The sequence below is a fragment of the Lolium perenne genome, chromosome 1, assembly GCF_019359855.2.
Source record: "Lolium perenne isolate Kyuss_39 chromosome 1, Kyuss_2.0, whole genome shotgun sequence".
NCBI classification, from domain to species: Eukaryota; Viridiplantae; Streptophyta; class Magnoliopsida; order Poales; family Poaceae; genus Lolium; species Lolium perenne.
In genome coordinates this window covers 138,166,819-138,178,763 of record NC_067244.2, presented here as the reverse complement: position 1 = coordinate 138,178,763, position 11,945 = coordinate 138,166,819, and the positions used below count along the sequence as shown (strand labels likewise).

Genomic DNA, 11,945 nt, shown 5'->3' with positions numbered 1-11,945 from the left:
GTGCATTTAACATTCATGTGCCAATTACATCACAAAATATCTATGCTTTTCCACATAAAATTAATCACTGCTCATGCGGGTTGTATGCTAAATATGCGATGAAGTAGATGAATACAACCTCGGATGGCTTCCACATGATTGAGCTGATGTAAACGCTGGGCTAACATGGCCACAAATCGCCACGTAAGCGCCACAGTGTAGGCTGTCAAACTAGCTAAATATAATGCTTAGGTGCAGTGGAACGGTTTATCCAGAAGTTATGGTTCTACGAAAAAAAAAAACGTAAATTAGTACATTGCTCCAAGAATTGATGTTTTGTGCAATTCACTCCGTAAAGAAAGTGAAACTGTAGATGGATACAGAGACATACAATATACGACTTAATCAAAGGAGTCTTTGGTACAGTACATTCACGCGGCCTGATGCCCGTCAGCCGGCGCATCGGCGTTTATTTTGACACTGAAACTGACACGACACGACCGAGCGGCGAACACCGCAGATGGTTCACAAATTAACTGAAACACAAAGTCCACGCCGTTCTGAACGAAGCAGAGCGACTCTCGGTTTATTACATCACGGGACACATATGAAAGCAGTCTCACGGGAAACGTGGAAATCGTAGTAATCGACCGATCATACCTGATCGTATACCGTCAGTGGTACTGTATGTAGTAATTGCAGCTCGCCAGAGGGATCGTAATAAGTAGGCGTTGATCAGCATTCAGCGACCTACCGGACACGCACGGATCGGAGTTGTGTGTGCGCATCGATCAGCGCCGGAAGCTCCGCTGCGGGCGCGGGGTCTCGCCGTTGACGTCCCTCAGCTTGACCGCCGTGTACACGCCGGCGCCGGCCACCGCGCCCAGCGTCGGCGCTACCAGGTATATCCACAGCTGCCTGTAGTTCCCCGCAGCCACCGCCGGCCCCAGCGTCCTCACCGGGTTCATCGACCCTCCCGTCGTCGGCCTGCAAGACAAGCACGCACGCGTCAGGATGGGCTATCTCGGAAACTCAGTTCACGTTGCAGGTTGCTTTGGCACAGCTTACCCGGCCACAAGGATGTTGAGCGTCACGGCTCCTCCAACGGCGATCCCGGCGAGCTCGCCCACCTGCATGCCACAACGGGAAGAAATTGCAGATGAATCCTTGAAGAGAGTGGAGAAGAGGATGTGGGTCGGTCAGTGACGCACGGCTCGGGTGTCGGTGGCGACGGCGGTGACGACGAAGAGGAGGTTGAAGGTGATGATGAACTCGGTGAAGAATGCCTGGGCGGTGGAGATGGTGACGTCGGGGACGGTGACGCCGCCGGAGAGGAAGGGGTGGAAGACGCCCTTGAGCGCGAAGCTCGCGCAGATAGAGCCCAGCACCTGGACGGCCACGTAGGCGGGCACCTGGAGCCAGGGGAAGTGGCGCAGCGCCGCGAACGCGATGGTCAGCGACGGGTTCAGGTGCGCGCCGGAGATGTGCCCCGTCGACAGGATGATGGTCGTCACCGCAAGCCCCGCGCACGCCGCGTTGCCGAACGGCGAGATCGCGCCGCCGTACTTCTGGTTCACGATCGGCGCAGCCGTCGCGAAGAAGATGAGGATGAACGTGCCCACGAACTCCGCGCCCAGCTGCAACCATGACATTCGTCAGTTAACGCATTGCTCATGTCTCATTAGCTAAGTATAATTACTTTGTGAATGCTGGGGCAACAAACGAGTACCCCACACAAGCTGGCAACGCAGACATGATACTACAAACTTTATGCTCCTACTGCTCCGTGTGCCATTGGTACCATTCGTAAAAAAGAGAGCGAAAAACAGAAAAAAAAAAAGAGTCTGTCAGACAACCTCTAGGCCATACTGCACAAGCCAGAGCCAGGCAAGAACGATCATCTACAGCCGGTACGACACTATAGAATAGATCCTGTCTGTATCGCTCCGCGTTGCCCCCGCGGCGACAGGGGCGACCCTCTCCTCCCCTCCCCCTCAGGCCGTCCTCACCACCTCTCCTCGCTGCCGCCGCCAGCGAGAGCCGCCGGGCAAAGCCCGCGTGGTGCCGGCGGCGGTGGCTGTCCCCTTCCCGCGCTTGGCAAGGGTCTCGCGGGGCGGCCCTTCCCGGCGTCGTTGCGCTTCCTCCGGCCGGCGTGGGAGGCGCCGTCGGAGCCTGGCGGAGTGGCGGCTCGGCACGGTGACCTTGGTCGCCGGTGGCCGGCGCGTCCCGAAGCTGGTGCGGCCGTGGCCATGGGGGGGCGGCGACGGGCCCAGATCTGGGCATGCGGGCCTAGGTTTGGGCCGCATCTGGGCTGTCTCGGCCCTGGACTGGCCAGATGCATCACGAGCTGGATCCTGCTAGGGTGCAGGCCAGTTCCCCTGCTTGTTCTGGTCGAGGCCGGCGCACGGCAGCTCCGGTGACGCGGCCCGGGCTGGTCCTTGGCCCCTTGGTCCGGTACAAGCGTTTGGTGGTCTCGGTAGGGGCAGGGACACCATGGCTTCTCTTGGGTTTGGCTCCGGCCTGAGAGATCTTGAGCTCTGGGCTGGTAGGGCAGCGCTTCACTGGCTTGGTGGCGACTTGTCGCTGCCATTTGCTTGTTTCCCTACGGCCAGTGGTGACGACCGCGGGGGCGGCGCGTCACGGAGCTGCTCCTGTAGGACTGTTTTGGTTACCCTGGGTTTGGCCTGCAGGGACGCTAGTTGGCTCGATGTTGTGTCTGCGAAAGCACCGCAAGGCTTCGGCCACTGCCGGCGACGACGACGTCTATGGATGCCGTTCACCTCCTTGGAGGCGTGGCCATGACGCACTTCTTGCTGCTAGTTGTCGCCCCCGGTGCACTATCTGCTGCTCTGCTGACTTGCGGGTTCCCCGAGGTCCTCCTCGGAATCTCTACTCGTCAGTTCCCTGTGTCTCGTTGTGACCAGCTTCATATATACGGTGTGCCTCCGGCTTTGCGCGGCCGCTCTCGAGCCTAGGGTGGTTGTCGGAGTTTGCGTCGTGGCACGGGGGGCACTGGTGGTTCTCAATAGCTGGTGACTGTCTTGAGGGCAGGTGCACTGACTTAGGTCTTCCGTGGGATGGGTGTTGAAGCTTCCGCGAAAGCTTTGCACAGCTCCCCTGTGCCGACAACGGCGATGCTCGCGAGCACCGTTTCCCTTCCTGAAGGTGTTGTCGTGAAGTTTCCCCCTGTGAACTCTGGAGGCTCGTTTGTTCACTAGCGCAGTTAGCTAGTCCCCCGGGTGTCGATGATCCTCTGTCTGGCGGCTTAGTGTGGTACCTCAGTTTGGGGCAGCTTCATGGAGTGGCGGCTTGTTGCTTGTTTCTCAGGCGGAGCTGTCGGTGCTTAGTTGTAGTCTTGGGCGTGTTTGTAGATCCCGTAGTCAGTTTGGGGCAGCTTCATGGAGTGGCGGCTTGTTGCTTGTTTCTCAGGCGGAGCTGTCGGTGCTTAGTTGTAGTCTTGGGCGTGTTTGTAGATCCTGTAGTTTGGAGCCTTGCTCCGCTCTGCCTGATCTTTTCTTGGTTAGGCTATAGCTTTGCACCACACGTGCTTGTATCTCTAGCTGGCAACCCCAGTTTTCCTTTTTCTTTTGCTTTGTTGTTGGTTCCGTTGTAATCGTTGTAATCCTTGCCGGTTGATGGCTTTGTTAATTCAAAGTCGGGCTCTTCGAGAGCCTTCCCTTTAAAAAATAGAATAGATCCTGTCTAAGTAAGGTCGTCGCCTTAGAGCATGTACAACGCGGTGCTTATCACAGGCGCTAGGGAATATAATCCCGGTAGTTATGGGCAAATCCCAGTCGACGAGCGGAATTAGTAGATCCTTTCCATGCACTAGAAAAGAATCTGTTTTAGCGCCCTCTGTTGGAGAACCGAGCGCTTAGGTGATAATTCCATTTAATGACATTTATTTTTTCTCCTCTAAGAGCAAGTACAATAAGTTCTAGTCAGCTGGCTATAAAGATTAAAATAGTATATTATTGCTTAGTTAGAGGAGAGAGAGGAGGAGAGAGAAGGAGAGTGGGCTCTTACCAGCTCTAGCACGTGCTCCTAGGCACTTTGTGAGAGTGAAAGGTGGACCACACATTGATTAAGTACTACATTTTTATAGCTCACTATTGTATATATTGGCTCTAAGTTGGCTAGCCAGCAGCTGGCTACACTATTGAAATTGCTCTAAGCGCCTAACTAGGCGTCTACCAATGTACATGCCCTTATAAACTGCTTCTTCTGCTTGCAAGAAGGCGGGGTGGTACTAAACTAAACAGCCAACCCTTCGTATGCAGCGCCCATTTTAAGGACCCATGGACAATGGCCTATGAACCGTGGCAAAGTACAAACAAGGCCCAGCCCATCTAGAAAATATTTTTTGTTGTGTTGCGTGCACATCTAGAAAAGGAGGTCTCCTGCACAATTTCGGAAAAGAAGAAAAATCAGTTCTAGATGGAAATTCAATTTAGCTCCCAGATGCATACGTTCCCTCCACCAAAAATATTTATTTTGAATCGTCAAAAATATTAAATCTCCACAATCTATGTGCGTTCGTAGGGTTCTGTAAAAAACCGATATTTTTATGATCTGTGCAAAAAGACAAAAAAATCTCATAAAAAGCATTATTTTTACCACTAATTTTTTATGTTTTTATAGAGGTCACATGACAAGTCTATTTTCCATGAAATGACTTTGTGAGTACGAAGCATGTGAAGATGTACGAGTTATTTATATTTTTTTAACATTATAAAATATATCTAAAATGCATTTCAAATTAAAAGAGTATATGCATACAGGAGCCAAAACCCAATACCCTTTCTCTTTTCCTTTTCTTGGTACTGTATATGTTGAACCGCGAGAGAGTACGATTATGTGCACGTAAACGCAACGCTCAAGTGGAAAGAAAAGTTTTGTCTAGGCACTATAAAGTTGCGTCTATACTTCGGGATTTAGCAGGCTTGATTATCCAGCACTAACTAAAGTTGAAACGATAATTTGTTTCCTCGCAAAATAAAGAAAGGATAGTTTGTTCTCAACAATCACATGTCAATTGCACGTTGAAATTTATCTATGCTACATTGCTGCCCCGCTATTCAGAAATCAATTGTTCTCCAATAATTTTACGATGACACATTCAGATTGGACATGCCACCGGCGCGCAGAGACGTCCAAAGGGAAAGCAAGCACGGGTAGCTTCGAGTCAAACCATGAGCATTGGGCATATAGTCCTACTATGTCACGTCCAAGAACCTTGTCGCACAAATAATTGCACTTCAACTTCAGTACATCTGTGGGAAATATTATAGCATCTTATCAATGGTGTCATTGCCAGTACATGTGTGGGAAATAATTTGTACCGTGTCTCTGTATACTAGAAACAATACTAATTTTATCTACTACCTCCATTCTAAAAAAAAGGGTCCTACAAGTTTTCTGAAAAGTTGAACAATATAAAGTTGACCAAGATTTTTGGAAAAAAAATTACATACTCCCTATACCATTATAAAACTAATATTGCTAAATAAACCATGAAATATATTTTTATGCGATACCCCTATACCATTATGGCCGTTGACTGTTTTTTCTATAATTGTTGGTCGAATTTTGCATTATTTGACTTTTGAAAATAGTTATACTCCTTATTTTCAGGAATAAAGGAAGCAGTTCGTACATGTTTTTCACATTTGAGTCTATTTTGTAAATGTGTGATACAACTTACATTACTGATCGATGCCTTTCTGCACAACACCCGTCACATCAAAATTGAGCACATACACACGATTTCCTCAGCAAACAAATAGCCGGTACACTAAAGAAAATAAACACGTTAACATTTCGCAACTCTTCATTTTTGACCAAAGACCGGCCTTATTTATCCTTGAACTGAATATAAGAGACGACGTGTCAAGGTGGAGCATTGGGAAGATGCCTTCTATATAAATTTGTAATTACATCAGACCTCTTCTTCATGAATAGGCAATTATTCTATCGGTCTTCACGAGCGAATTTCTAGAATCATTTTCATAAAGAATTTTAGATTATTTTTCATGGCAACATGAATAAGGGTGTTTGGCATCCCAATGAGAGCTATGATTCAAAAAAATTAATGCACACAACGATTTTAAAAATAAAATACCATAATAATGATATACTTAATTCAAATATTGCACATGAGAGTAAGGGAAATAATGGAGAAGTGGAGGTGGAAATTTATTGAATTGGAAAGTTTAGTGTAATGCACATGTTGTCAAATATATATAACCTTCGTATTTAAATATAGGGTCATCACATTGAAACTCTTTTTCGATGCTTTTTTCAAAATTTTACCAATCTAGCACAATTTTGATAATATTATAAGAACAATATACTACAACCATCATATTTGAATATTGTATGGAGTGGAAAATATTGTTGTTAGTTATAGTGCCGTGGCCAAAGAATGACAAATAAGTTTTTTAATACCTTATAATTTTAAAAGAGGGTTTGTGAGGGATAATTAGTGAGAAAGTAAGCCTACCTTACCTTCATAGGAGTCTGCATAAATTAAATTCTGTGTATACATTAATTCAGGTTCAAGTTTACTATGTTGGTGCTTCGTTCCAATTCTCTTTAAAACAATGCTAGTAATCGAACAATGGTTAGGGCTCTCGAGCCCACTGAGCTCGTTTTTCTAAAAAATCGAAACTTTATTTTTTGTCTCAAAAATTCTAAAAAATAATACACGAGTACATAAATATATGTACGACCAAATTTGCATCAAAATATATTTTCATATGGTCTACACGAAAAATACGTATGTTTGAAGCAAAAGAGAATTATTTTTGGCCTTTTCAAAGCCACGATTTCGTAATTTTTTTGGAGACTAAAATGCAATGTATCGTTTAGCAAAATTCTGCAAATATGTAAAGAACATGTGCATGCATCCACCTAATTATTTTAGAATTATTTGAAACTTTTAACTATTATTTATGATTTTTAACAAAATACTGAGTTCACTGGAGCTCGGGAGCACATTCACTGCACTCACTTGTAAGGTGCTATTAAGAGGTTAGATTAGACATTCTATCAAGACATAATATTAAGATATTCAATTTCAATACAGAAACCATAGGGGGGATCTACCATCAAATCCAAGGTAATTGCAGCATCACCAAAATCAGAAGGGAGCAAAAGAGAGCAGCACATGGGCTTGCAAAGCATGTCAGGGCAGTTCAAAATCAGGCAGTCCAGTTTTTTAACTTTCCTGATTCTATCTTTCATGTAATCGAAGAAGGTTGTATTTCCCTTGACCTTTTACACGAACAAAGCTCCTTCTTGATCTAACAAAAATCAACCTGTATTTTTTCTGTCGGCTCTTTAAACCCTTCCCAGCATATTTGCACATAAACATATTTTACCTAGAGAAGTGTTTTTATTAGCAAAAATCCGGATGAACCAAATTATGAAATTGGGGTTGGTTGGTATTATTTGCTGACGTAAATCAGGTGACTTAGAGTCAAACACGTGTGGGGCTGCATCGGACGGCTCCATATGTGAGTGACTCAAGGTCACCGTACATTCAGTTAGAGGATTATACCATCACGCACTACACATTATGCGGCACCTACCTACTTGAAAAAAAGGTCCCGTGCACAATTTCGGAAAAGAAGAGAAATCCAGTTCCAGAAACGCAAGAAGGAAGAAGAAGGGAAACTCATCCATGGCGAGCAGCGGGCAATGTGCACAGTGCATGGCGTACCTTGCGAGTGAGCGAGACGTCCGGCGCGGGGATTTCCAGGACGCAGGAGTTGGGCGCCATCCACGCGTCCACCGGCAGGCACTTGCACCGCGGCATCGACTTGCGGTCGTAGGACAGCGAGTCCACCCTTGGCCCCGCGAACAGCGGCGCCGGCGTGCCCGGCGTCGCCGGCGTCGACAGGTTCGGCGTCTCCGCCCCCGTGGCCACCGCCTCCATCACAGCACCTCTGCTAACTCTCTCTTCTTCCTCTTTCTTTTTTTGTCTTTTTTTCGGCGAATGTGGTGGAATGGAAATAGGGGGCGTGGTGCACTAATTACATGATCTGATGGTTTTTGCTGGGGTAATGCTACGGCTGTGGGGTGATTGGCTCCAGGATCACGAGACCGCGACTGACGGCTACTGCTAGGGAAACATGATTGGAGTTTCTGTCAACTTTTTTTGGTGTTTTTTTGGTCTGGGTGGCAAGCAAAGATGATGGACAAATTTACATGATCTGGAGGCTTTTCTAGATTTTGTGCTAAGGTCTCAGTGGGGATAAATCCAGCCTAGCTAGGTATGCAACTCTGCTAGTACTTCTGTGGGACTACGAAGGAAGTGATTTTTTTGTGGGTTTTCTGATGGATCTGAATCGATGCTTGAGACGGTTTGTTCTACATGATTCACAGGTTTTTTCTCAAGGTTTGGCTAAGGGATGGGAAGGGGAATGGTGCCCAGCTCTACCTCAAGAACAACTCTGATCTCTCTAGGATTTGAGCAGAGGGAAAAGGTGCATGCGGATGGCAAGAACACAAGAGCAGAGAGAGAACAGAGTGCTAGACGCAATGCACGATGGATGTGATCAGCCGGAAGGCAAGGATGAGGAAGGAGCAGTGGGATGGGAGAGATGGAGTTGGTGTGGGTGGAGCTGTGTATATAGCCGAGAGCTAGCACATGAGTCGATGGATCGAGGTCAATGCCTTCCTCCACTTCTCGAGGCATCTCTCTTCCAAGTTCCAACTGCTCTGCTACAATAATGCACGCCGACTAATGGAAAGCCAGGCAGGGAATCGGTCGATCGCGTCATCACAAGCTCCTGAATTAAACGAGCGACAATAGCAGCAGCATTATTTTGAAGGCAAGCAAACAAAATACAGAGTGGAGTAGGCGTTTCACATAACATAAACGATATAAACGCCAAGCTAAGAGATATATTAGGATGGACCGATTATGTCTAGGCCACTCAAAATCATAACATCTTCAGCAAGTTTCCGAAGCCGTCGCTCTCAGTCGATCAGACCATGCGTGCATGACACCCTGCATAGAAGAATCGTTTGAACATACATGCTGGCCCTTTGTTATGTTATTATACTGATGCGATATTTATCATTGCCCTTTGATTAATTAGAACCCCAGTCAAATGGAGCTCTTGTTAGAATATTGCATGATATCGCCCAGTGTTCGAGCTGTGCATGTGCAGTCTGATCGAAACGATACAAGATGGGAGTATTAGCCGGTGTCGGACATGCATGTTAGGACTTAGGACGCCAGATCAAGTGACCTCTCACTCTTCTGAATCCGAAGATTCCTAATCTTACTCTATACAAGGGAGCACTATAAATTACTATGTAGTTAGCACATGGAGCCACTGTCTTCGACTCGGAGATGCTTTGAGAGCTGATGCACTTACCACTAAAGTGGTCAGGGCTGTCATTTCCTCCTCCTGGTGAGAGTGAAGACCTCAATCTACAGAATAAAATACGAAAGGAAAATAGACACTAGTGGAAAACTGGTCTTTTGTACCGGTGTCCAACCGGTGCAAAGCATTCGGAGCTAAAACCTCTCCCTTTAGAACCGATGCTAAAAGGACACCGCGTGGCGGCTGCCGAGCGCCCAAGCAGATGACCTTACACGAATCGGTGCTAAAGGTTTCTACCGCGGCAGCGTTCTGGAGCATTTCCCTGCCGCGGTAGTGAAGTGCACCAAAACGCTGCCGCGACAATGTTTTGTCGCCATTTTCCTGCCGCATCAGGAAAACAATGCCCCAAAACGCTGCCGCGACGTCCAGAGCTCACCGTTTCAAACACGTTAATGCACACATACATCAAACCATTATATTACACAACATCGTTATGAATATAGAGATCGAAGTGACCTCTTTCATCGTGCTTGGCTGAAAAAATTACATAGATACACGTTCATGGATATATACAATATAATTTCTAATACGATCTCTATTGTCCAAAATTGATTTGCTAACGAAATTCTCTGGTTGATTCTATGACCTCGTCAAGTAAGAATCTCACCAATTTTTCTTGAATTGCTCGTACATGCTCAGTAGTACTTACCGGTATTTGTTTAAATTGAAGCTACTTTTTCCACTCACCCGAACCTTCTTGGTGAACCGTTTTCAAGCCCTGCCCGGCAAACAAAATGAATAAAAGAGTTATGAATTACTTGATATTAGAAAAAAACGAAAGTTTCCGATATAGTGCCATAATGATTGAAATTACCTCTGGAAAATATCAGCCATGTCCCCCCATGCCTCAAGGGGTTTACGTTTCGAGTCCATGACTTCTACTACTCCGGTGTCAAGTTCAATGATTAGCAAGTGAAACCTGCGCATACGCATAACTCATCAATTACACTTACGAGTAAGCGAAATAGATTTAATGTGTACAAGACAGTAACACTCACTAGAAGTTGTAAATAAATATTATTTCTATTTTGTGTTCTTGTCTCCTTTAACGCCCATACCAAGTTATCCTCCGTGTCCTTGGCATGACGGTTGAGACTATACTCATTCACGGTATATGGGTCAATGAACCCAATGTCATAGATTCATCCTTTACGGCATTCTACCACTTATGCATTTTTTGCATTTTTGTTGGTAGAAGCGGCATCTCCTCAGACATCAACGGGGTGTCTCAACATCTCGTTTTTCTTACGGTTTTCTTTGTGCCATCGTAACAACTTGACATGCTCTTTGTTTCTGAACAGACGTTTCAACCGTGGTATTATAGGAGCATACCACATAACATTGGGAGGAACCCTCTACCTGGGGGCTCGCCCTCAACATCATCAGGGTCATCTCGTCTGATCTTATACCGCAGTGCAGTGAATACAGGGCATGCTTCTAAATTTTCGTACTTCTCACCGCGGTAGAAGATGCAGTCATTAATGCATGCATTTATCTTCTGCACCTCAAATCCTAGAGGGCAGAGAACCTTGTTTGCTTCGTACGTACTGGCATTCAATTCGTTATCCTTTTGAAACTTCTTCTTCATTATTTTCAGTAACTTCTCAAATGCCTTGTCACATAAACCAGTCTCTGCCTTCCATTGCAGCAACTCTAGTGTGGTACCGAGCTTTGTGTTGCCATCTTCGCAATTTGGGTACAGCTTTTTTTTTGTGATCCTCTAACATGCCCTTTAACTTCCGCTTCTCGTTTACACTTTCTGCTTCTCTGTGTGCATCAGCGATGACCCTGCGAAGATCATTAGCGGGCTCATCTGATGCCTCTTCATCTTCAGAGAACTTCCCCTACCTCTTCATCTTTAGCCTCCCCTGTTGCAGCATCACCGTATTCAGGGTACATACCATCATCATCTTCTTCTTCATTGTCTTCCATCATAACCGCTCTTTCTCCGTACTTGGTCCAACAATTATAGTTGGGCATGAAACCTTTCCGAAGCAGGTGAGAGTGAAGGACTTGCCAGGAAGAGTATTGCTTTACGTTCCGATAGTCAACACATGGACAACACATAAAACCATTCGCCCATTGGTTTTCCTCAGCCACACGGATAAAATCTTTCAGGCCCGCAGTGAATTCGTTAAGGCGTCGGTCAACGTACATCCATTGCCGCCGGTTCATCTGCATCATATAATTAAGTTTATCAAAAAACCATTACAGAACATCATAAATAGTGAAATGACCACTTTACAAATGAAAGGTTAAAGTTGCTAACCTCGATCGAGGAGAAAAGAAAGAGGAGAAAGTTGAAGTGTCACTCGGGCACCTCATATCATTTTTGTTTTGTGTGAAATCAAGTTGCATCATTCTCTCAAGCATTTCATCGAGCACCTCTTTTGCATAGAAAAGAAAAATAAACTAGCACACAACCCTCACACCTTCCACCAAGAAAAAAAAACAGAGAGGGCTGGCTGGGGTGAGCTAAATTTATAGGCAAAGGGGGGCTTTAGCACCGGTTCGTGCCACGAACCGGTGCTAATAGTTACCTTTAGTACCGGTTCATGCCACTAAAGG

At 46.1% G+C, this 11,945-nt stretch overlaps 1 protein-coding gene across 1 annotated transcript; it reads right to left on the bottom strand.

The window, feature by feature from the left end:
• Positions 1–353: 353 nt before the first annotated feature.
• Positions 354–8,659, bottom strand: LOC127305873 (aquaporin NIP3-1). Its single transcript, XM_051336467.2, has 4 exons — positions 7,703–8,659; positions 1,191–1,616; positions 1,048–1,109; positions 354–966 (listed from the first exon to the last, which is right to left on the bottom strand). Exons 1-4 carry the CDS (start codon positions 7,916–7,918, stop codon positions 771–773), a joined length of 900 nt encoding a protein of 299 aa, XP_051192427.1. The 5' UTR covers positions 7,919–8,659; the 3' UTR covers positions 354–770.
• Positions 8,660–11,945: the final 3,286 nt, after the last annotated feature.

Bases quoted from the DNA above. Each gene is read 5' to 3' on its own strand.
- LOC127305873 (XM_051336467.2), bottom strand. From the start codon at position 7,918: ATGGAGGCGGTGGCCACGGGGGCGGAGACGCCGAACCTGTCGACGCCG. The intron at 1,617-7,702 runs GTACGCCATGCA...TCATGGTTGCAG, and splicing joins ACGTCTCGCTCACTCGCAAG to CTGGGCGCGGAGTTCGTGGG. The intron at 967-1,047 runs GTAAGCTGTGCC...CTTGTCTTGCAG, and splicing joins CTCAACATCCTTGTGGCCGG to GCCGACGACGGGAGGGTCGA.